Raw genomic sequence first — 25,255 nt, 5'->3', positions numbered from 1 at the left:
ATGTGCTCCCCCGTGGCATTGACGCCATGGGTGGAGCCACAGGGGAGCACATCAGATGATTGCCGCAGCCTCTACAGCAATCACCTAGCGTTCTTCCCAGTGGCTCCACCCATGGTGTCTATGCTACGGCTGGGCGAGTGACTCCCATACAGCCCTGCCAGAAAATCACAAAGCAGCCCTGCCTATATCTTTTGTTCCTCTACTGCACGTAGGAGCCGGAATTTAACAGTGAAATGTACCTGTGCTTAAATTTTATTTACAAAACACAATATCACTGAAATTAAATGCATTTTTAATTTCTATGAAACATTGTTTTTTTTCATTTTCATTAAATTACTTTCAATTGTTAAGTTATTAGCCAGATTTTTATTTTCTCTACAATTTTAGTAGCTCTTCAGGTTTTCATTTTTCTAAAGTAGCTCACACCTCAATTATCGATGGAGACCACTGGTCTAGACTCCTATAACTTATACTTGAGATAGATTTTGTAGCATCAGAAACAACTTTGCATACAATGCTTATAATACAGAATACTAGAGGAATAGGTAAATGGGGGCAATATGTCTATAATTTTAGTTCACATCATGAGACTCACAAGAGATACTTACAGGGCAGGGAGATTGAAGAAACATTGTTACTTTCTCATCTTCCAACATCAACTGCAGGAAAAGTCTTCGGATGAAGCCAGAAATATTTCCAGAGGCTGGGAGATTCCCGCGCTGCGGGGACGTTTGGAACAGCTCACAGAGTACCTGTAAGAGCAAAGCCAAGATCTTTTGAATTAACAGTTATTATGCTTTTTTTCCCCAGGGATAATAAACCAAACATTATACTTTCCAATTCAATTATATAAACACGGTGTTAACTAATTTTTTAGTGCTGTGAATATTTTAGGACAACCGTTAAGAAAAAAATAAAGCTTCAAAACAGGGTAATTCTGATAATACAAAAAAGCCTGGATATAGAATATTCAATGTATATGCCTTAGTAGGCCAATAAGATTGTTTAAATTCAACCAGACAAAAGAGCGCTTGACATAAAATTAACAATTTATTGTAAGACAAAATAATTATAAGCAATAAAATGAACTATAAAAATCAAGGCACACTTCTACAACACCAGCTTGTATTTTATGTATAACTGTATGTATATCAATAATGGCTCATACCTATGGAAAGGAGAATAACCTCTGCAGAAGGTATCTCCTAAATTAGTATGCAATAAGTAACCATCAGTACTGTGGTTCCAAGTAATAGTCTCTTTCCTCCGGATAAAAAAAATTATGGTATCGCCGTTTATTTAAACGGATTATAATATATACACCTCAGATGTTTCTTGTATGGTGTTTATAATTAAATAGCCACACATCAGGTTCTCCTCAGGTAGACAACAATCGGTTATTGGTAGCCTGTTGTAAATGTTCCATAACACTGAATCAGTGATAATCGCTTTCACCGCGATGTTTAATGATGCCGTTCAGGCACAGAAATTGGAACAGACTTTCATGAAAATAGTCAATAGTGTGACTGCTTACCGCCGGCCGGCTGTTTTAAAAGGATGTCACTGCCCGTCAGTGGAAATTGGACAGGGCTCAACATGTAGTGCTCACGGAGCTTACTTTCTCCTTGCAGTTACACTTCCATGTGCGGCTCTCCGGTGTCAGACAGGAACGTATTAAGAGATGAAAATCAGCTTGTAGCATGTAAGGGAGACCCCTTACATGCTACAAGCTGGTGTTCACCCCAACCCTCACTTAGGGATGCCTAACCCTAAAACTACCGGGGTGGTGGTGGTGGTGAGGGAGGGGGGGTGGCAAACCCTAACCTCTCCTAAACCTTTCCCTAACCTCCCCTAAACCTTTCCCGGGGTGGGTGCAGAGCCCTAACCTCCCCCCAGCGGTGCCGAACCCTAACCCCCCCCGAACCCCTCCCAGGGGGTGCCTAACCCCAAGTCCCCCCAGGAGTGCCTAAACCTAACCAGAACCGTGAAACCCCCAGCCAGCCAGGAGCTTGAGGGTGGGCACCAAGTGTCCCCCACTGGCTCAGAAAATAAGATTTTACTGGTATGACAAAAAACCTCTTTTTTCCTTTGTCCAATTGGGTATACTGGGACTGTAGGACATCCCAAAATTGTCCCTTTAAGAGAGGAATCCGATACCCAAAAGCCACATCAGCGTAGGTGTCAAAAGCTGTAAAATTGAATGAAAGTATTGGCAGAGGACCACGTAGCCACCTTACAAAGTTGCTCCGCAGAGGCACCATGGCAAGCAACTCAAGGGGCCCCCACAGACCTAATGGAATAAGCCTTGACTGAGGACAGGATCGACTTCTTTGCCAAAAGATAGGAGTGATGAAGGGGTAAGCAACAAGCCAAAGTTTGTTTTGAAACTGGCCGCCACCCATGCCTGTTGAAGTCAAAGAATGAACAGAGTCAGACTTCTGAATATCCGTGTTCAAATCAACATCAGTGCGAAGAACCCAAGGTTGAAAGGGAAGGTACCACGATCTCCTGTTTGATATAGAAGCGTGATACCTTTGGAGATCGTCCAGACATGTGCGGAGAACAGCACGATCAGGGTGGAACACAAGGAAAGGTGCATGGTGAGACAATGCACCCAAAGTCCAAGACTCTTCAGGCTGAAGTAATAGCCAGAAGGAATATTGTTTTCCACCTCAGCAAATGCAGATCAATGGAATCCAACTGTTCAAAGGTCGATTTTTGCTAAACCCTCAACCCAAAGGTCAGGCCCCACAGTGTTACCAGGGGGAACAAATGGTGGCTAAATGTGGAGGACTCTTTGAAAAAGGAAAGTTTGAATAGCAGGTAGACAAGCTATCCTGTGTTGAAACAATAGAGAGCAGACAGCTGTACCTTCAGGGAAGCAAAGCGAAGGCCCAGATCCAAACCCGTTTGAAAGACAAAATTCTAGGAAAACTAAACACCAGAGGATCCAGACTGCTGGCAGAACACCACTCAGAGCATGTTCCCCATACATGATAATGTCCTGGGGCGGAGCATGGTCTGGATAGCCAAATATGAGAAACCTTTGGCTTTTAGGATTGAGGCTTCAATAGCAACCCTGTCAAAGTCAGCCGGCCGAAGTCGAGAAGAAGATACGGGCCTGTGGGAGAGATGAAGCTGGAGAGGGAGGCACTACAGGGGCGCAATGGACAGACTGAGAAGGTCTACATAACAGGCCATTCATGGCCAGTCCGTTGAGAATGGTGGTGACGCATTCCTACTTTGACCTGAAGAAAAAAAGCAATTGGAGGAAAGAGGTACAAGAGTGGGAGTTTCCACGGTACTGCAAGGGCGTCCACCAAGTAGGCTCCCGGGCCCCTGGGTCGCAAGCCATAGCGAGGTAGTTTGTTGTTGTGCCGGGAGGCCATCAAGTCGATGTTAAGACGGCCCGTGCGATGAATCACCATCTGTAAAACGTCAGGATGCAAAGACCACTCACCTGTATGAACGTCCTGCCTGCTGAGGAAGTAAGCTTCACAATTTTGGACTCTCGAAATGTAGACCACAGAGGGCTGGGAGACAGCATTCCGCTCAACGGAGGATGTGATTGACTTCTTTCATGGCTCCGCGACTCTTGTTACTGCCTTGATGGTTTATGTAGGCAACCGCCGTCATGTTGTCGGACTGTACCTTTACTGCTTTGTGTTTAAGGAAGGGCCTCGCTTGACAGTGCGCATTCGAAGCTCTAAGATATTGGTAGGCAGGCTTGCCTCGCGAACCGTCCGTCTGCCCTGACAGGTGACGCTCCCCAGCTGCAAAGGCTCAGGAATGGGCAACCCTTATCAAGATGTGACGACTAGAACCATCACAGGAGAGAATGTCAGACATCTCTGAACAAAACAAGTGCCCGAGTTTTGAGATGCGGGGGGGAATCTGTTCCACCGCTGCAGAAGTTCCAGTTCTAGTGGCCAGGAATGGAATTGTGCAAATTCCACCATGTTGAAGGCGGAGACCAGTTTTCCCAGAATGTCACCTTGTCCCTCGGAAGGTAAACTCCCTAAACTCTGGAATCCAGGAGAGTGCAGATGTGACTGCAATAAGTCCATGGTGAGACACAGGTGTTACTGAAGAATGTCATGAGACCTGGCTAACAGTAGTAAGTTAATCTTGGTATGGCAGGATTGGGACTCCTTGGCGACAAAGGTTGGCAGCCATCACAGCCATGACCTATGTGAACATCTGGGGTGTCGTTGATAGTCCCAAACGGCAATGCCCGAAATTGGAAGTTATCCGCCAGGACGGCAAACACTGAGAAACCACTGATGATGATCATCTCGGATGGGCACACACGCAAGGATGTGTACTGAATGTGTACTGAATGTCAGAGGAAGCCATGAAATCTCCTGGCTCCATGATGGAGCGAAGAGACTCCATTCTGAAACTGAGAACCCTGAGAAATAGGTCTTTAGAGTGTCTTTAGATTGAGGATGGGCCGGAAGAAGCAGTCTGGTGAAGGAACAAGGAACAGATATGAATATAAACCTGTGCCCTTCTGGTGAGGAGGAACTGTTACCATCACATTCAAGGTAAAGAAAGTCCCGATGGAAGTCCGAAAGGTAGCCGCCTTGCCGACAACAACAAGAACTGAACTAGAGGGCATTGCTGAAAGGTCAAACAACCACCCTGGGACAAAATGCCCGTTTACCCAAGCATCCAAGGTTAACAAGGTTAGCTAGAATTCAGTGAAACACAGGAGAAGGCTGCCAACACTGGGAAATCCCAGGTGGGGACCCACCCAGTCATGCCCATGCTTATAAGCTGGTTTTAGGGGCTTGGCAATGGATGGGGCTTTTGGAGGAAGATCCCTGAACTTTAGAAGACGGCTAACCTCTTGCCTGTTTGGATGCCGCTACCATGGTTACAATCTTATCCAGTTCAGGGCCAAAGAAAATCTCACCGAAGAAGGAGAGCGCCTTCTTGGAATCACTTGGAACCACTCTCCAGCAATGAAGCCATAGCACACGTCTAACTGCCACTGAGGAAGCAGACACCTTTGAGGATAGGATTCCTGAATCAATCGCGGAATTGCCCAAGTAACACCCAGCCTCCCCAAGAAAAGGAAAGGAGGTCTGATCGATGAGCTCCCAAACAGAGTCCTTCCTTCAGGGAATCTGCCCAGTGACCGAAGGCTTTGGCAACCCATGCCGAGGCAAAAGTTGGGCTGAAGGCCGCCCCAGAATTAGTAAAAATAGATTTAAGGACGTTTTCTAACATCCTGTCCGTGAGGTCCTGGAGAGGGGACAAATTGGGGATGGGAAGCTTGGTTGTCTTCACCAACTGAGTAAAGTGGGCATCCACCAGGGGGGGGGGGAGGCAATTCCCACTATTTCTGCTCTTCCAGAGGAACTGGATAAAAAGGTAAGATCCGTTTGGACACTAATAATTTCGTATTCAGATACGATGAAGCTTTCGCCAAAATATACTCCAGCTGATCAGAGGGAGGAAAAATAGCTACTAATTTTGTTTGAAGAGGGACACTTTAAAAGTCGGAGAAGCTGCTAGAGCCCTTGTGCTGGAGGAGATGGCCAGTGACACTGACTCCATTGTCAGCGCACCAGCCACAGGAGAAGGGCTGGGGTTATGGAGCGGTCAGCAGTAGCGTGTTAACTCCTTGGTGCCCAGGCTTCCGGCAGCTCATCTTATACTCCACAGACCCACTGAACGAAGATAATAAAAAGAAAAAAAAAAACTTCCAACATGTAACATAGCCCTTGACCATGATGTATACCATATATGGTGTCTGGCTCCAAATAAAGAGGAGAACCACGGACCAGCTTTGACTAATTCATCACACCCAATAACATGCACTCTGCCAATGGCAAAGTATACATGGTCAGCGAGAACTGCTGGCCTATTGCCAGACCAACCACTGTATAGTGTATCAGGGAGGTGGAAGCACTGCACAACCCCACACTTACTAACAAAGTGTTCTGGGCTCCCCCAGAAGGGACTCAGGGCCTGATTCAGAGCCGGACGCTCTGGCCAGAGTGCTTGCTCTGAATCAGGGCCCTCCTACCTAAACGTGGAGCGGCCTCTTGGACGCTCGCATAGCTGTGGGTTACCACCCACAACTTATGCGAGCGTCCATGATGATGGTCGCGATGGTCAAGACCATCGGGCTTGCGACGAGACCCTGCGGTAGGGTCTCGCTGCCGCAAGCCCAGGAGTGATTTTGGCTCTATCAGAGCCAAAATCACTCCCACTGACATCACTAGTGATGTGAGTGGGGCCGCACCCAGACGGTAGGCGTTCCCATGGGAACGCCTCCATCTGGCAGGCACGCCCACCAAAGGGGGCGTGCTGTCACTCACCATCGACAGCACGCCCCCTTTGGTGCGAGACCCGGAGCGACAGCTTGGCTTACCATCGACCCGCTTGCGAGCGTCCTGGCTCGTGAGCGGGTCTGAATGAGACCCTCAGGACCTTATTCAGAGTTGGTCGCAAGCGCCGATACGCTCGTAACCGACTCGATCATTTGTCCTGCGCACGCGTAGCGGCCACACTGTGCATGCACAAGCCCCGGAGTGGCTGAGAAACTGTCGCTCCGGAGCTCGCTACCAAAGGGGCGGCTGTCGATGTTGATCGACAGCTTGCCACGTTTGGTAGGCGGGCCGGGGGGGGGGGGGGGGGGGGGATTGTGGTTTCCAAAATGGAGGCGTTCCTTAACGAACGCCTACCTTAGGGTCTGTTCGCAAGCCCCGATGGTCACGATGGTGATCACCATCGCGACCATCAACCTGGTCGGTCGTTAAGCTATGGGTGGTAACCCACGGCTTAACGATCGACAAGGAGGCGGTCGTTCAGGATGCAAGAGGCCACCCTGATTCAGTGCGACCGCTTGCAACTAACGACCGCCTCTGAATGAGGTTCTCAATGCTAGAATACTATGATGCGATGCTTGAGGGAGGCAGAATAATAACGGAAAAAAAAGCAGGATATGGTAGAGTCAAGGAGGGCCACGAATTAGAATAGATGAGGATGAAAGAGGCAAAAAAAGGAAAGAATAAAAAAGGTGCAAGGAAAAGAAGGCTAAAAAGGGATGGAGGGAAAAGGAGGAGGATAGAGGATGAAGGTGGACGTAGAAGGAAGGCAGAAGCATGAAGGATGGAAAAGGAGTAGTGTAGAGAAAGGAGGAAAGCAGAAGAAGATAGAGAGAAAAAATAAGAACAGGGTAACTCCTCCATCCAGGACTTAATACTCATTTTAAAACTGGACCTAACTGAGTGGCGTCTATAGTGTGAAAGGAGCCTGTGGACTGATGTTTTGTAAAGGAGTGAAGTAGGAGATGACAATGTGGTTGAAGCAGCTGGATTCAGGTACCTCGGATATGCTCTGTGTGCCAGTCTACGGTTTGATTTCTATACTGTATTGCCAGTCTGAGAGGTGTTTTCTGCACTGTATGACAGTCTGTGGGAAGGACTTTGTATTCTATGGGGGGGGGGGGGGGGGGGGTATGGCAGCATTGTATGGCAGCCACTAGAACGTTCTTTGTGCAGCCTTTTGAAAACTTTTCTTGATCCATAAAGTGGCCCTAGGGAGGACTCAAGCTTGATATGACTGCTGTATAGGGATAATATAGTACTATACAGCAGTAGGGGATTAGAGGTGGCGAAAATGAACTGCAACACACTTTCACATGTTCTAGACCAACTAACTTCAATAAACAGACTGCCTGAACACAGAAGTTGATGGCAGATAAGACCCACTTTGCCCATCTAGTCTTCCATTATTTGGACAATGATATTCAAACAATTCAGATCTAGTAGTATAGATTTGCATAGTTATCCAACAAGTTATTAAGTTCCCTCACAAATCCAGAATTGCAATTATCTATCTGCATGAAATACAGTAACATTTACAGTTCCTTCTCAAATTCTCAGGAAAAGTTTATCAAACTACATGAACACAATCAGTGCTCTCATCCAGCATGTACAGAGAAAAGTTCTATAACATTTATCACAATCTCTCCCCCCACCGCAGGTTCCTGATGGGATTGTCAAATACTAGTGTATAAGCTAAATGTGGAGCTTCTGATGCAACCTTTATACATTGTATGTGGGATTGCCCCCCTTATACGTAGATTTAGGTAATCTGTCAACAGATTTGCATCTAGGTGTCTAGTTAGTTACCTTCCGCTATCGGCAGAGTGGGCAAATTCGGTATCCTGCCACCGTCTGCTTCAGGTAGGGGAGATCATTTTTTACTACTGATTGATATTAGCGGTGGCTCGTAAATGTATATTACAGATCCCCCATCTGTTTCTTTCTTCCGGGCTAAATTATTTATTGCTTTCCAAAAGGATTGGCTAGAGACCACAATGCATAAGGAGACTAAGACAGCTGCTTTTTTTTCAGCTATGGGAAGGTTTTAGAGACTCCTTTACATTGGTCTTACGACGCCAAATATATTTATGCTTCCCAAAAACTTCTTAGTATAAAACCCGGACTTTACTGGATGATCCACCCATTTCTTTGACTGTTACAGGCTGAGATGGGATCTGTTTCTTTTTGGATCTCTTTTCCCTTGTTTTATTTTATTGGATAATTTTTGGGGGGATATGCCTGCCATGTTTAGACCGCTCTGAATAATATACGCCATTTCTTGTTTTCGTCTTTTGAAGGAAATATTTTTCTGTATTTATATTGTATTATCTGTATATTACTACCCTTAATCGGTCTTTGTTTTATTATTTACTATGTTTTCTGATGTATGTGTACGATGTAACTGCTCGGATGAGTAAAAGAAATGTTATAAAAAAAAACAAAAAAACGACATGAACGCTTCCTAAGTTGAATTTTCAATGCCATTGGTATATACACAACGATCTTGTCAATGAGACAGGACAAAATACAAATTTTTTTATGTAAATATAGAATATAACAATTGAACCAAAATGTTAATCCATAGTGATAAGTTAATTTCAAAACACCTGTTGCGAATAGGAATATTCTCAGGAATAGCTTACTCATGTTATCATACCTGTGCCATTAATCTCTGGTTATTTGGATGACAAGATATGCACTGCAAGAAAAAGGCCACTGTTGCATTTTCCACAGCAGTTCTTTGTTGAGTGGTAAGACCATTTCCTGTAGTGGAGCTCAGTAAAGTGCATCTGGCATTGGTCTGCTGTGATCCATTTATGTGACCTGCTGAGCTGGCACCAGAATGACAAAGTAAAAACAAAAGCGTTGTCCATAGAGGGTTAACTTCTGAACCGCCAAGCCAATCCTTCATAACATGACTGTTGCCAACTTCAGTCAAAAACCTGAGAATTGGTGCCACCAAGTCTGCTGTGACTGGCATCCTACTAAAGTGCTGAGATGTGTATTGTCGCCTGAGTCTTTCCTGCGTGGTATCCGCAGAGGTGGCAGGACAGTCTGAACTAGAAATGTGACTGAAGCAAAAATTAACCAGGCTTCTGACAAGAAGTGAGGGTAAGCCAGAGTCCAGCAGTTGCTTGATGGCTTCTGGAGACTGCGACGAAGCAGCAAGTGTAGCTAGGTGTGACTCCGTTAGTGCAAGAGGTGCTTGTGCGTTTTTAGAGTCATCAGTAAGCCCAGTATTAAGGTCCTGCTTTTTGCTGTCGTCTGTGATGGACAGTCTATGCTGGCTCTGTATTGGCGGAGGGGTAATTCCCATCCAGCCCATTAGAAGGGAGAAATAATTGGGATGGATGTGACACATTGAGCATAGCAGACCGTCAACAGCTTTTTTTAAGACCATGTTGCAGGGTAAAGACATGGACCATTTATACAGTGACCTAGAAAATAAACGATAAAATTATATCTGAAATCACACAAATTAAATACATTAATAAGGATATTCATATTTTCTATAATGTAAGTAGTTTATGAAATGCAAACTCATGTCACACGCCTCTATTTGCGCAAGTGCTCTTACTTCTATGAAAAAGCAGATGTGTGTGCCAAGATTGCAGCATCTATGAGGCTGTAAATGCTTATACTAGCTGATAGGCGTTTAGTGGATAATTAATATTAAACAATATTTGCAAAATCGGTGCACAAGCACTATTTTTGCACTTAAGAGACTAAAAGATGTAATTTTGTAGGAATAGATTTAAATAAAAGGCATAGAGAGAGCACATTAACAGGTGCATTCGCTGCTTTACAGGAGCGTTTACAGCCCTCTGCCACCTATAAGGGCTCCCCAGAAATTAGGCCTCGTCCATTTACTTATAGGGCCATATTCAATTAGAGATGAAAAGTCAGAGGTCGGACTTTCCGCCATCATCGCCGTTTTTCCTGGGTATAAAGTACCGGGCGCGTGCCTGCGTATCCCCGTATTCAATTAGGAATCGGCAAAACGGGACCCGGTGGAAAGGTAAGTGTTGAAAAGTCCTGTCACTTTTGGGGAAATCAGCCCGTTGCCCCCCAAAAGATGGTCTGACATGGGGGATCACTATGGGTACCTCCGAATTGGCCAGCTTAAGGTAGTAAGTTTGTTCTCTAACCTTTTTTCCGCCCCCAAAACAAAACCACTTTTTTTGTGGTGTCCTATGGGAATTTTTTTCTTTTTTTTGGCACAGATAACTTTTACGGGACATCCCAAGGGCTGCAGGGTACATTTTAAAGTCTGCACTTCAAAAACAAGAGATATGGTAAGAACTTACCTTTGTTATCTCTGTTTCTACGAAGTCCATAGGGTCCACAGGGTTGACCTTGGGGTATAGGTTGGGAACCAAATCCGGGCACCACGCAGTTAAAGCTTTTAGCTCCCAGGATGCACTTGGGTCCACTCTCCCTATAACCCCGCCCCCCAGCCAGAGGCACCTCAGATTGTAAGTAGCCAAAGGCCGGAGGAGGAGAGAAAAAGAGAGAGAAAACTGGAACACTCTAGAACCATACTCACAGAAAAGGAGACGGGAAGCCGGTGACCAGTAACACAGCCCATATGAAGCCAGGTGCGTCAGGGCGGGCGCCCTGTGGACCCTATGGACTTCGTAGAAACAGAGATAACAAAGGTAAGTTCTTACCATATCTCTTGTTTTCTACTTCAGGGTCCATAGGGGGTCCACAGGGTTGACCTTGGGGATGTCCCAAAGCAGTTCAACCAAGGGTGGGGACGCTCCTGTGCTGAGAGGAGAATCCGTCGCCAAAAAGGAAGCATCCTGAGAGGCAAAGGAAACCAATGCCTAGAACCTTAAAAAGGTATGGACAGAAGACCACGTGGACACCTAGTAAGGCAAAACAGCCGAGGCGCCACGACGAGCCGCCCACGAGGGTTACACGGCCCGAGAAAAAAACAAGCCTCAACGACAGAAATGCCCACCCATGGGTAGGCCCCTGAGGAAGACATACGAGGCCATCCAGTCAACATTTCATTATAGGCCGGCCATCGTTTCCTGTTAAAACCAGAAACCGCAGACCACCAATAAGGAGTCCGCTTACCATAAGGAACTTGAACGGATCACATAAAGCCAAAGAGGCCGGACCACAGTCCATGAGGCCACAACAGCCGAGAGGACTGGGAACTGAATGGCCATACCATAAGTTCCAGAATAATATGGAACCTAAAAACCACTTTAAGAAGAAACACAGGGCGAGAGCAACTCACACCCTGACATGATGCCCTCCAGAAGAGGGAGCCACATGAGAACGCTCCCCATTCAGACACTCTCCTGGTTGATTTAAACACCCTGAGAGAGAGAGAGAGAGAGCTTAAACAATAGACCATGTAATGGCTATCACAACCAGCGGTTCCATTGACTGTCCCCGGAGGGAACAAAGAACCACTACTAACTCCCCAGGAGTCCCTAGGGAGGACAAGTGGAGACATAATCCAGAAAACACTCCAAAGGATGAACTGGATATCAGAGCGGAGCAATTCCATATCTTAACCATACCGACAGTGTAGAAATCCGCACTGTCAGGAAGGCCAGGCCAAGGGTGAAACCCAAGCCAGCTGGAAGGAATGCCAGAATATCTGGAAATCCTGGACACCGGAGGATCGTATCGACAGGTACGATACCATAAGAATTATGTATGCCACAGTCCGTGGCAGATCCCAGCAAAGTCTGGCCTATCTGCTCTAAACATCTCAATGAAGACAGAGCCAGGGAAGCCCGAGGACCACAGTAGGGGCGCAGTTAAAGACAAGCGATCCAGATCCAGGGAAAAACAAGGACCCTGAGACAACAGGTCCAGATAGTGAAGCAGTAGGAACGGAGCATCGAGGAGGAGACTCTGAAAATCTTAGTACCAGTGATGTCTGGGACGACCTGGAGCCCCCAGAAGGAAAGCCCCTCCGTCTCGAATTAAACTTCCGAAGACCTCGAGGAAGAAGGGAGACCGGAGGACACAGGTACACAAAGTGGAAGGACCACTTCAATGACAAAGAGTCACTGAAGGTAGCTTCAGTACTCCTAGAGCTGGACTGTAACACCGGTAATGTGTGATCGAGTCAGAAGGCCATGGGGATCAATCCCCTCAGGGAGGCCCCCTCTGCTCACCAGGAGTTGAAACCTCTCTTGGAGAAGAGACTAGTCCCCGGGATGCACGCCGTGACGGCTGAGGAAGCCCGCTTCCCAATGGAGAGCTCCGGGAATAAACACCGCAGAGTTGGCCAGGAGAAGACCCTTGGACTATGTCAGAATGGGTGACATTCCTAACATTGCCACCCAACTACCAGTGTTGCCTAGATGGAAGCCACTGTTGTGACACTGTCGGACTGAACCTATTCAGGTTAACCGTGACAAATGGGTTAGGCCAGAGTGAAAGTCCAAGACAGCTTAAAGTATCAACAAGTTAAGTGGCAGGGCAGAAGCGACAGACGTCCAACTGCCCCGAAATGAATGCGGACCAGACACTGTCTTTAGCAAAGAACACCCTGGACGAGATGGCCATAGCCACCCGGACAGAGACCAACTCGCCTCCGTAGAAAGTATCATGGTTCGAACAGCGATCCGATGGAAAAAACTCGATCCATCTGGAGGGGAGTCAATTATGGCAAGGCCTGGAATGGAACTGAGCACATTCCACCCTACCAAAAGGTAGACACTCTGGTAGACCGCGCATCACAAAGAGTAATGACATATGTCGACTGCGTAGATATCCGCACACTCGAAGTTGAAGAGTGGAGATCTTGTCTTACGCCAGAAAAATTCTCAGATTCTGAGAATCCAGCAGTGCTCCCAGATGAAGAAAACCCTGTGAGGGATGCAGGGAGGACTTTTCTGTGACGAGAAGAAGCCCCGGTTATCCTGACCTGGCGGTAAAGTACCTTGGTGATCCTGCTAAAAGTAGGAGACCGTCCAGAGAAAGGAGCATTCGGATACACTGAACAGGTGAACTGTCAGAAAATCCATAAAGCTGGTAAACCCCGGTGGAGTTGAGGACAGCCCCAAAAGGCAGAGCCCGAAACTAACAAGTGTTGCTGTGGCACAGCAAACCTGAACCCATGCTGATGAGAGGGCTCTGTATGTACCCGTAGGTACGTATCCTGAATACTCGGATATACCATAAAATCCCCAGGTTCCAAACATCGGATGATGGAGCATGGACGATTCCACCTGAGTCAAGGCACCGTTGGAATCTGATTCAGGGATTTGAGACAGAGTATAGGCAAAGGAGGACCAGTCGGTCACCGCCCCAAAAAGAAAGTAGAACAACCAGTCCCTCACTGAGATAGTGAGGTTGGCCGAAATAGCTCTGCTTACCACAAAGACTGTATAGCTTTCTGGGATTGTAAGGCCCTGATCAGTTCTGAAGAAGGGCCCGTGTAACAATGCCTGTGAGGAGGCTGCATGAGCAATGAGAGGCCGTTGAGAATCAGTACCTCACTCTGGAAATTCCCCAGATGTAGACCTGTCCCGTCAGGCTGAGGGTATATCCTCAGGTGTAGAAACAGGGTCGTCCGGAAGTCCAGGACTGCTCGGTACTGGATACGGTGGCCCCCGTGGAGGCCGACAGCCTAGGAAAAAACAGGCCTTTAGGCTGACCCTGAGGACAAAAAGACTTAACAGAGTTAGTCCGAATGTAGTGGGAGTAGCTAAAGACGGTATCTCCCCATTAGTGATACTGCCAATGATGCAACGATCTTGTCAAGGTCAGGACCAAACAAGAACTTCCCCCTGGAAGGAGTGTGCACCTCTGCTTTCCCATAACGCAGCCATAGGGTACTGCGGCGGATACAGACGCCGCCGAAACCCTGAAAGTTAGAAGACCGGCATCCCATGAGGTAATCCCACATATGACCACTGCATATTTTGTGAGCGGCAAAAAGATATTTGAACCTCAGACGTGTTGGAGGGGAAAAACGTCACAAAAGCATCACCATGCGATGGCCATGGTAGGACGGGCAACAGGCCCTGAAAACTTGAGTACATTGATTTCAGGCAAAGTTACCACCTACGGATCCGTAAAATTCGTCCAGGTCGGGATGGGAGGCGTATTAATGCCTGTAACCCGATGATTAACATACAAATCCATCCCAGAAGGGGATTTCCATTACTTGTGAGGACCCTCAGGGAATGGGAAACAGGAGGCCTTTGTGACTCCTCGTATCTGGGGACAGCCAGACTCCCGCTATGAGATCCACCCGCTGGGCAGAAAACGGGAGATGTATGATACTGGTGCAGGATCGACATTCTCTATATCCAGAATGAGCCTGGCTACCAGCCCCAAAGCAGGGATAATAATACTTGAGATCGGCTCCCCCCCATGTGAGAGGGAAAGAGCCGAATATACCATCCAGTTCACGGCAGAGCCACTGGTCAGTAACCACAGGGCGTATATCACGCCAATTAGTATTTCGTATAAAACGACATCCACCAGGGTGGCCGTTGTGGTAATCCCTGCAAGGGGAATGACAGACCGATGTGGTATCGGAGGTAATTCATGTACTGTGAAAAACCCCGGCAGGGAGCGATAGTCTGTGACACAGGGGTAAATTGCAAGAAATTGCGAGATACCCCGAGTTCAAAAGGGCAGTATGGTGAAGTAACTCCCAGCGAGTGACGACAATGGGGCCCGCCCGGCGATCCTCAAAGGAGAGGATCCTGAGAAACAACGCCCTTTAAGGGGGTCGTGCAAGGGGCCCGGCACCAGATGGTGCCGCATACGTAAACCTTTCTGAGTTAAAATCCTCCGCACTAATTCCTGCAGGCTATGACTTGCAGGATAGCAATAATGGGTGCAGTATCGTGTGCAATCTCCTGGTCAGATATATCTGACTATCTTGACGGAAATATTAAGCAGCGCCATACCGGTCCTGACTGACGCTAAGATTAGCTGCAGGAACCCATTATCAGCGTACGCAACTCACAGTTCCATCTAAAATATGGCAACGTGCAGCACGCAACAGTATGTGACAAACCTCACAGATATTAACAAATATATATATGTGAGGTCTCAGAACCACCCCAGGTACACCTGTATTAGGGCAGATAAAGAAAAGGGATAGATATACACTGACAGGTGAGAGAAAAAGCAGACAGTCAGCACTAGCATAAGTCACATACAATGCAGAAAAATATATATACATACATAAGCATGACATATAATATACTGCACAATGTCGCTACATTCAACTGCCCAGATTCAGTGTCTGGGAAGGCTACAGCGCTGTGTACACTCACCCAAAATGGCCAGGTACGCAGGGGGACTGGGCTCACTGACATCCTAAGAGTTCTGCAGCACCACAGAGAGAAAATGGCCACTGGAGACCTCAGAAGAAGCGTGGCCCGTGGAGGAAGCAGCTCAGCGACGCCAGACTGTATTATTGAAAGGCGCGCTGAGCTGAGGGGAGGAGCCGCTAGACAGGGAAGGCTTCCTCCCCTGGCTAGCAATTAACCCCCCGGGATGCCGGCTCCCGCTGCCGCTATAATCCCTGGTGGGCTGTGGACACGCGGGGTATGCCTCCATGGAGGGGGAGCCCGCCGCCACCGCTAGCGCCTCCGGTCTGTCCCCAGAGACCGGAGGCATAAGGCTGCATGTACACGCGGGTCACCGCAAGCGGTGACCACGCGACTTACCTGTCCCCGTCGATCCGGCAGCAGCCCAGGGATTCCTCCAGAGCCCGGCTAGTACAGACTCTGGGGTCCCGCTGCGATCCCCAGATCTGTACTGGCGTCGCAGCGCCGGCGGGGTGTAGGAGCGGCAGCTCAGACGTCCATTAGACAGTCTGATGCTGCCGCTCTGAAGAGTAGTAAAAAAATAATAAAATAAAACTCTTTTAAGCTTAGGGGCTGCTAAGCAGCCCCCCTGCAGTAACGGTGACCCGACTCCGGCCGGGCACCAACTTAAACTGAGGTGCCTCTGGCTGGGGGGCGGGGTTATAGGGAGAGTGGACCCAAGTGCATCCTGGGAGCTAAAAGCTTTAACTGCGTGGTGCCCGGATTTGGTTCCCAACCTATACCCCAAGGTCAACCCTGTGGACCCCCTATGGACCCTGAAGTAGAAACCCTAATTCTGCACTTTTTTCCGCCACCTGTTCTATGGTTAAAATTTATCCCCGTTTTTTGATAAAGACTTTTCGCACCTGAAATTGAATATGGGGATAAGTGAAAATGGCGGAAATGACGTCATAAGACTTTTCGCTTCTAATTGAATATGGCCCGTAGTGAGAAAGAAACTTCACCTACCCACAAAACTTCTGCGGGAAAGCAAATACTAGGCAGACTACAAGCAGCGTAATAAAAAGCTTTAATTATAGCACAACAAATGCAATAAACACAGCCATGATGTAATTTCACTCATGATTAATTTGAGAAATAAATGTTAGTAAAATAAACAGCATTTTATATGTGAAACATAATGGTTTACATAAATAAAAGGTGATGGAGCCTAAAATGGAAGTTGACTGGATTTGATATTCTTACAGTTTTTTTCACTTATTTGGAAACATCTACCAATCACAATTGTGGAATAAGATTGATGTTATGAGGTTTTCTAAAGGCCATTATGTAAGGCTTGCACCTTGAATTGCACAGAAGTTGCACAGGTGTACATAATGAACTATTGATGGGCAACAGATTTTGATATTCCCAGATCACCCTTTAGGTATTTACTCACTTATGAGTACATGACAAAAACAAATGGTCATATTTGAAATGCAAAATATTGGTTATGGCCATATGATTAAAAAATAATCCAGCCTCTAGAGGTTCTGGTTGAGCAACATGGAAACAGAGCATTTCTAAACAGATGTATCAAAGGAAATAAAATACATTCATTATTTTTTATTTACTTACTCAAATAGATCCCTGTTGAGCAACCCTGGCAAGTCATATTCCACAGGAAGCTCGTAGCTGTGCCATAAAATGGCTGCTACACAGTGCAAATGAGAAGGGGATGGCATTAATAAACCAAACTCTCTAGGAGAGCTGTTCGGAGAACTGAAGCTGCTACGGCCGCTCCTTTTCAATGAAGCCACTCTGGCAGAATCGCGCACCCACTTCAACAGAGCCTGTATTCTACAGTTTAAAAGCAGAAGACATAACATTAGACAGCACAGTGTTCAGGGTTTTACACCCGAATACACTGGTAATACAAATCTATACTGTTCACATGGATATTTACAAAAATCTGTAATCTATATTTTGGCATCAATTGTAAATTACAATAAATCATTTCATGGCAGGGACATGTATACCCCTACACAAAATACAATGAAAATTTAGAGAGCAGAATATGACTGATACATTTATGTTCAATTCTGAATAATGAAACAAATACACTGAGAACGTTAATCGTTTATAAGCACACAACAAATTGATAGTATAGGCATATAAGCACACATTTATGTGAAAGGGAAGTACCTATCCTTTGTTCCAGGGTCTTGAGTAGTCCCTAGCTGGTACAGGATATCGATCGTGGAGTCTGACGACAAACCATTGAGTCTTCCAAATAGAAGAGGGCTATTCAGATCTGAAAAAAATACATTTTTAAGTAACATACTATTTATTATTTTTGTTTTAAAGTAAGAAAAATCATTAGTACACATACCAGCTGGATCACTGCCAGACGCTGCACAGTTACGAAGGAGGATGTCAATGAGCCGAAGACCTATCCTTGTAGACTGAAGTCCAATCTTAACCAACACAGCCTCAATGTTGGGTGAATGCATTCCACAGTATGGCGACATCAGTAAAGCAGCACATGTTTGTAGCAGGTTGGCCGTTGGTGCTGCAGCACTTGCCATCATTGCTTCTAGTTCACTGATATGAGTGAGGCAGTGGTGTAAAAGTCTTAACCAACCAATGCTAGAACAAAGATAGAAAGTAATTAATTAATTATTTACTTTGTTATTATTAGCTTTGCCTTTCAACTTCTTATTACTTTAGATAGTACTGATACCCCTTTGTGGATTGCATTCTCAAATTTGCACAAGAGCAAAGATTACACCAAAAGTCACAGAACTTGTTTGTTGACTTCAATCGTGGTAAGAAATTAGTGAATCACCTGTTCTTAAATGGAAAAGCATTCCAAACAAATCTGAGACAAGCATGGCTAGTATGAAACTAGCCATACAGATTAGATTAAGCCTCCACAGAAAACGTTGTTGCTGGAGAAGAACAGCCCTTATGATAGAAACTACGGTGATAATTATCTAAAAATAAGTAATGAAAAAATTAAATGCACACTTAATAAAATAGAATTTTGTACTTATGTTAAATCCTTTGCTATGAGACTAATTGGGATCACTGGATACACTATGGTATATAGAGCAGTGGCATGAGCTTGGGCACTTCAAACTTACTGGAAAAAGCTCAAGCTCCAATCCCCAGTATACCATCACTGGCTGCCTGAGATTTTGGGGGGTATCCAATTAGCCGCAGTAAATTACAGCGGATAATTACCTCGCCTGGGGCTAGCCAATTAGCCCTAAAGCCAGCACTTATCAGGGATTCTGAGGCAGGCGAAACCAAATCCCCAGATAAGGTGGTGTTTTTCTCCCGATCGCGGCGGAGAAAATACATAGGTCCGCGACTTTTCGCGGTTCCTATGTTTTTTCGTGAGAAAAACAGCAAATTTTCAGTCGTAATAAACAGAGTTTAATTGGATAGCATGATAAAAAAGAATCGTTGAAAAAACAAGAGATATGGTAAGAACTTACCTTTGTTATCTCTGTTTCTACGAAGTCCATAGGGTCCACAGGGTGACCTTGGGGTAGCTGGATCCTGGATCCTCGGGCACCACGGAGGTAAAGCTTTTAGCTGCTCCCAGGATGCACTTGGGTCCATCCTCCCCTATACCCCGCCCCCGAGCCACAGGCACAGGCACCTCAATTGGCAAGCAGCCCAGGCCGGAGGAGGAGACGAAACAGAGAGAAGGAAGACTGGAACACACAAGAACCATACTCACAGAAATGGGAGACGGAAAACCGGTGACCAGTCACAGAGCCCATATGAAGAAAGGTGCGTCAGGGCGGGTGCCCTGTGGACCCTATGGACTTCGTAGAAACAGAGATAACAAAGGTAAGTTCTTACCATATCTTGTTTTCTACTTCAGGGTCCATAGGGGTCCACAGGGTGACCTTGGGGATGTCCCAAAGCAGTCCAACTAAGGGCGGGGACGCTCCTGTGCTGATAGGAGAACCCGGCGCCCATCCTGAGAGGCAAAGGTGTCAAACGCATAGAACCTCAAAAAGGTCTGAATGGAAGACCAGGTGGCCGCCTTACACAGCTGAACAGCAGAGGCGCCACGGCTAGCAGCCCAAGAAAGGCCCACAGACCGAGTGGAATGAGCCTTAACAGAGGCTGGAACAGGTAAACCCTCCTGCATATAAGCTTCAATAATAACAGAACGAAGCCAACGGGCTAGAGTCTGTTTGTTGGCAGGCCAACCCCTCTTGTGAAAACCAAAGAGGATAACAAAGGATCAGACTTCCTCACAGAACTAGTCCGGTCCACATAAACCTGGAGTGCACGGACAACGTCTAAGGAAGCCTCCCCAGCCGAAAGATCAAGCGACTGAAAGGCTGGTACAACAATTTCCTGATTAATGTGGAACCTGGAAACCACCTTAGGCAGGAAATCAGGACGAGTGCGAAGCACCGCTCTGTCCTGATGAAAAACCAGAAAAGGGGGACGACAGGAAAGCGCCCCCAAATCCGAAACCCTCCTGGCAGAAGCAATTGCCAAGAGGAAAACAGTCTTAAAAGTTAGCTACTTGAGCTCCACTGACTCCAAGGGCTCAAAAGGAGGACCCTGTAAGGCCCGAAGAACCACCGCCAAATCCCACGGGGCCACAGGTGGCACAAAGGGAGGGAAGTCCAAACCCGACTGAAGGAAAGCCAGAATACGCGAAACCCGGAACACCTGGGGATCATATTTTCTGGTCTCGCACCACTGAAAGTAAGTGTGCCACACTCTGTGGTAGATCCTCGCGGAAGCAGGCTTGCGCGCCCTCAGCATGGTGGTAATAACGGAGCTAGAAAAGCCCAGAGACCTCAGGACGGCTGTCTCAAGAGCCACGCCGTCAAAGATAGTCGACCCAGATCCGGGTGAAGACAGGGCCCCTGAGACAACAGGTCCCGCCGTTGAGGTAGGAGGTACGGAGCGTCGATGGACAGGCTCCGCATATCGAAGTACCACGGCCTGGGCCACCAGGATGAGTGTGCCTCAGTCCTGCTTGAACTTGCGCAGGACCCGAGGCAGCAGAGATATCGGAGGGAACAAGGAAGCCAGGTGAGAAAGCCATTTCACCGACAGCGCGTTTATCAGACTTGCGCCTGCGTCCCTTGTCCTTGACCCGTACACGGGCAGCTTGTGATTGTGACGGGACGCCATCAGGTCCAGCTCTGGCAGCCCCCACTTGTCCACAAGCAGTTGGAATACCTCTGGATGAAGCGACCATTCCCCGGGATGCACGTCGTAACGGCTGAGGAAGTCTGCCTCCCAATTGAGGACTCCCGGGATGAAGACTGCCGAGAGAGCTGGAAGATAGCGCTCTGCCCAAGCCAGGATGCGGGACACCTCCGACATCGCAGCTCGACTGCGATTCCCTCCCTGGTGATTGATGTACGCCACCTTGGTGGCGTTGTCTGACTGCACCTGAACGGCCCTTCCGTGAAGAGCGGTGCCGGACGACTGCAGGGCTCTGTACACTGCCCGCAGTTCCAGGATGTTGATGGGAAAAATCGAAAAAAAGCCTGCCTAAGCAGTCCCCTGTTACAAGGTGCACTGATCCTGCACACCAAACAAAAACTACGTGGCTGTAGCCAGGGGCGGGGTATATATGGAGGAGGACCCAGTGCGTCCTGGGAGCTAAAGATTTTAACAGTTTGGTGCCTGGATCACACCAACCACATACCCCCAAAGTAATTCCTGTGGAGCATTTGGAACCCACTAAGAAGAAATTATGTTGTATGATAAAGCATCAATACCTTCCTGTCAATACAGTATGGAAAGTGGAAGAGCCAGGGCGGGAAATGGACACAGGGGAGTCACAGCTTAGAGGAAAAAACCCCTTCTAGGATATATGGGGACTGTTCCCAAAGGGACTATATGCTGTCAAATGTGTGTGGGCATTTTCTAACAATAATAAAAATTCTCATGTGGTGCCGTGACACTAACCAGATTATTCCACTCAGACAGGGAGGGAGCCTGTGGGATCACCCAACTCCTAGCTATGCAGACCTTACCAAGAGTAAGAAGGTTAGTGACATACAATCAGAGATATTGATTAATGGAATACTGATGAAATAAACCAAAAATACATAGCATAGATTTCAACAAAGAAATATGAATATTCCAGTCCTGCCACCACATGGCCCTACCTGAGACCAAAATGCAAAAACCAAAAGACATCACCAAAGCCAATGCCAAAAGTCAGCATCACAGTCCCTACATTTATGGCAATTAGAAGACCTAGACCCTCCAAGCATAATACGTCTTAAAGGGGACCAATATACTTTATGAGATATCTAGAGATGGATTTGTTAAAATCTGTCCGAAGAAGTAGCTACACGAGGGGACCCAACAGCAACCTTCCCCTGCTCATAACCCAGCCACCCCAAACAAACCTCCCGTCTTTATTCCTGTTTGAGCACCTGCGGAAGCAATGCTACAGGAGAGGTAATAGGAACTGAAATGGCATCTACAAGAAACGTCTGCTCATAACTTGTCCAGGAACAGAAGTGCTCCACCTTGTGGTTCAACCAATACACCAAAGTGTTGACATCTGGTTGCACCCACCTGAACACCGTTTCCTAGAAGACTTCCAGATGAAGAAACTATTTTCTAGGGTAAAGGGTCAGACCTTTCGGCTGAGAAAATTTGCTCTACAGATATCTACTTTAAAGATTAAATTTGTGATAGCTGGAATGTTTAGCTCCACCCATCACATGATCCACCAGGTCTCTTTCATGGCCAAGGAACTCTTGGTAACCCCTTTTGCGATTAAGTTACTCCATTGAATTGTCCCGATAGGTCTCTATAGCCATTCCTCGTTCAGAACTGACACCCACTGACTACAGCATTGAAAACAGAGTTCCAGTACATTAATCTGGAGTTGACTCTTTCAGGGTCCTGAGACCCCAAACTGAAGATGAAGTAGGATGCCTTCATTGGCACCTCATTTGTCACCACTGTCCAATTCCAGATGGCTAACAAATTACCTCAGATTCCCTGCTGGAGCGATACACGCACCCTTGGAGACAGCCTAAAAGTGATATTGACTTTTCATTTCAAAATGAATTCATTCTGTAACCTTTGCTAATGTAATTGTATGGTCTTAAGATGCAGAAACCATATTTCATAGGACCTACATGCAAAGAAAAGACAAGTACTTGTGAACTACCAAGGACTTCACAAGTTTCTGCAGAGAGAAGATTCTGTTCACTAGTAAGCATATCACCAGCTGGGGGTGTGTGTGGGTGTGTGGGTGTGTGGGTGTAAACTAATAGAACTAATGACCTATGCTCTACAATAACATTTAGGAAACATCTGAACTATTGTTATTTTAAAATAAAACCTTTAAAAAAGTTAAAGTCAAAGGTGATGGAATATAAAATATCTATATCAGCACTTGATAAAAATCATATTCATGGTCTTAAAAAGTTTAAGCAGTATGGACTAGCTGCATGACTGAGTTTTTTTCACATTTTGAAAAAAAAAAAAGAAATCTAATGGTAGACATTTAGGGAAGCTGGTTCAATAGAGATTTTGTAAACCACCTCAATCAAATGTTTGTTTCCAATTTCTCAAATTTACTAGGAAATAATAAATGAATCTGTCTCGTTAATGGCTACAGAATATATCTTGCAGTTTCATATACAACCTGTCTTCAGAACAATGTCCCAGCCATCATATATTACCTGGTCTTCGACACTTGATCCTCAGAAGGAAGAAACGGGTTGTTGACAGTTGCTGAAGACGTGTTCCCAAAAGCGGTGAGACCAAGTAATTTAATTTGTGATAGTCCAAGAGTGCTGGCATCACGGGGGCGGTGTAGTCGCAAGCAGACAGCAGAAGCTACTTCAGCCTTAACAAGTTGAATTTTTATATACGTAAGTCCACTAGTGATGACTGGTGTGGATAGAGGCAACATATTCACCCCGTCTGCACTTATTTCCACAGAAACAGAAGAAGGACAGGCTAGGAAAGAAAAGTCACAAGCTTTATTATTGTACTAGACATAGTAAAAAAAAAAAAAATTATTGAATTGCAATAAGAAAAAACAAAGAAAGAATACCTACTATGACTTAATATACTTCTATGAAGCTGAATTAACTAATCAATAATTACTAATATGGTGCCTGCCACAGAATAAAAAAAAAAAAAACATAAAAAGAGAGAGTCAAACAAATATATTATTGTAACCCTTAGGTCAACGCTATATGTGGGCGGCAAGGGGACACTGGATAACACTGCTTTTGTGACATAATAATTGTAGACAACAAAAAATTGTGTCACTTAAGTTGACAAGAAACCCTATAACTAAGGTACACAGGTGCTTTATGACTTAATTTTTCTACCATATCCCTAATGTTAATGTTCCCACAGAACTTTTAAGCTATAAAAATAAAATATCCATCAGATAAATTGTCAGAGGTCTGCATCTACTGCAGGCACTATAAAACAGAACGGAATTTACAGATGTATCCTCAAACGCCATTGCAGGAGTCGCGCCAAACAGCCCCTCTCGGCACACCAGGTCCGTGCGTCTGCCACGCCGAGCGTCTTATTCGCTCCAAATGTGCATCTTATCCCCCCCCAAAAAAACCCAATGTGACTAAACTGATTTGCTGGATCGCACTGATCAGTTTAATGTACGACATTTGGACACTGTGTGCGAATGAGTCTGAATCTGTACACGAAGTGCTACAATGCAGTGGTCACAGCTTTTTCTCACACCAAGTTCCATTGTGCTTCATCAGCAACTTTGTAAATGTTTAAAACTAATTCCTGTGCAGTTAGTCACAGCCCGGCGTCTCTAGTAAAACTGAGTGGTGTTTCACTGCTTCCGCAATGCGAATAAGACACAAATTGAAAGAAAGTCGGTATGCTGCACCACGCTGGGCGGCTCAGTCGCGATGGGCATGTTGCGCTGTATGGTGCACTGGGGCTTGGTGTATGAGGACACATCTGTACCAATAACAGGGTTCATATGGAAAAAAAAAAATATTTCAAACAGTTTGGAAAACCTTTATTTCGAGTTATGGTATATTTTCCCAACAAATGTAAAGTTGTCTTAGACGTACTTACTGGCAAGAGATGCAAGGTGAGGCTGAATATGTATTTCTTTTAACAGCACAGCTGCTGGTAAATGAATGGTGAGATCACACCAGGCTTCTTCCGGTAAAAAGATATATGACCAGGCAGCAGATCGTGCTCTCCTGTGGGGTGGGGTGGCTTGTAGCAGGACTTCTGCAGGCTGAGCAGTAGGACTACTTGAAGTGATAGTCCCTACAATACAAAATTATGTATTTAGTAAAGGAGGAGAACATGAAAAAACAAAATGTAATTTCAATGGGAGTATTCAAACAGTAGCATTTTCTCTGGCACCTTGCGAACACTAACATGCGCAGAAATATCACCAATGTTGAACTACTGCAATTATTGGTGGTGTGCAAAGCTGCCAAGGGATTATTATTTCTATTTAGTCATAATAGGTTTTATTTGCGCATATGAAATAGCGTACAGACATGTCCCAGACCCTCCAACATGACCCCTTCCATCAGGTACAAAAATTCTCTGCTCCTGGACTTCCCCCTTAATGTATGATTGCAGTCACCTGTGTTGAAATAGGTAATTGATGAGACAGGTGTTTCA

General features: G+C 46.0%; 1 protein-coding gene across 11 annotated transcripts in view; it reads right to left on the bottom strand.

Annotated features, from left to right (window-relative positions):
* Window positions 1–25,255, bottom strand: part of BIRC6 (baculoviral IAP repeat containing 6) — a 403,615-nt gene that overhangs the window by 147,841 nt on the left and 230,519 nt on the right. For 10 of the 11 annotated variants that reach the window (XM_088474414.1, XM_088474417.1, XM_088474420.1 and 7 more), the window contains 7 exons: window positions 24,689–24,889; window positions 23,299–23,578; window positions 17,985–18,241; window positions 17,798–17,906; window positions 17,231–17,452; window positions 9,001–9,781; window positions 609–752 (listed from right to left, as the gene is read on the bottom strand). In XM_088474414.1, the coding sequence (XP_088330540.1) occupies window positions 609–752; window positions 9,001–9,781; window positions 17,231–17,452; window positions 17,798–17,906; window positions 17,985–18,241; window positions 23,299–23,578; window positions 24,689–24,889 (1,994 nt within the window). Of the gene's footprint in view, window positions 1–608; window positions 753–9,000; window positions 9,782–17,230; window positions 17,453–17,797; window positions 18,242–23,298; window positions 23,579–24,688; window positions 24,890–25,255 lie in introns of all 11 variants that reach the window. The other variant, XM_088474413.1, reaches the window with a different exon arrangement.

This window comes from Taudactylus pleione, unplaced genomic scaffold (assembly GCF_031769625.1).
Source record: "Taudactylus pleione unplaced genomic scaffold, aTauple2 ptg000154l, whole genome shotgun sequence".
NCBI lineage: Eukaryota > Metazoa > Chordata > Amphibia > Anura > Myobatrachidae > Taudactylus > Taudactylus pleione.
Note: the sequence above shows the minus strand (reverse complement) of the source record. Positions and strands in the feature narration are given on the sequence as shown.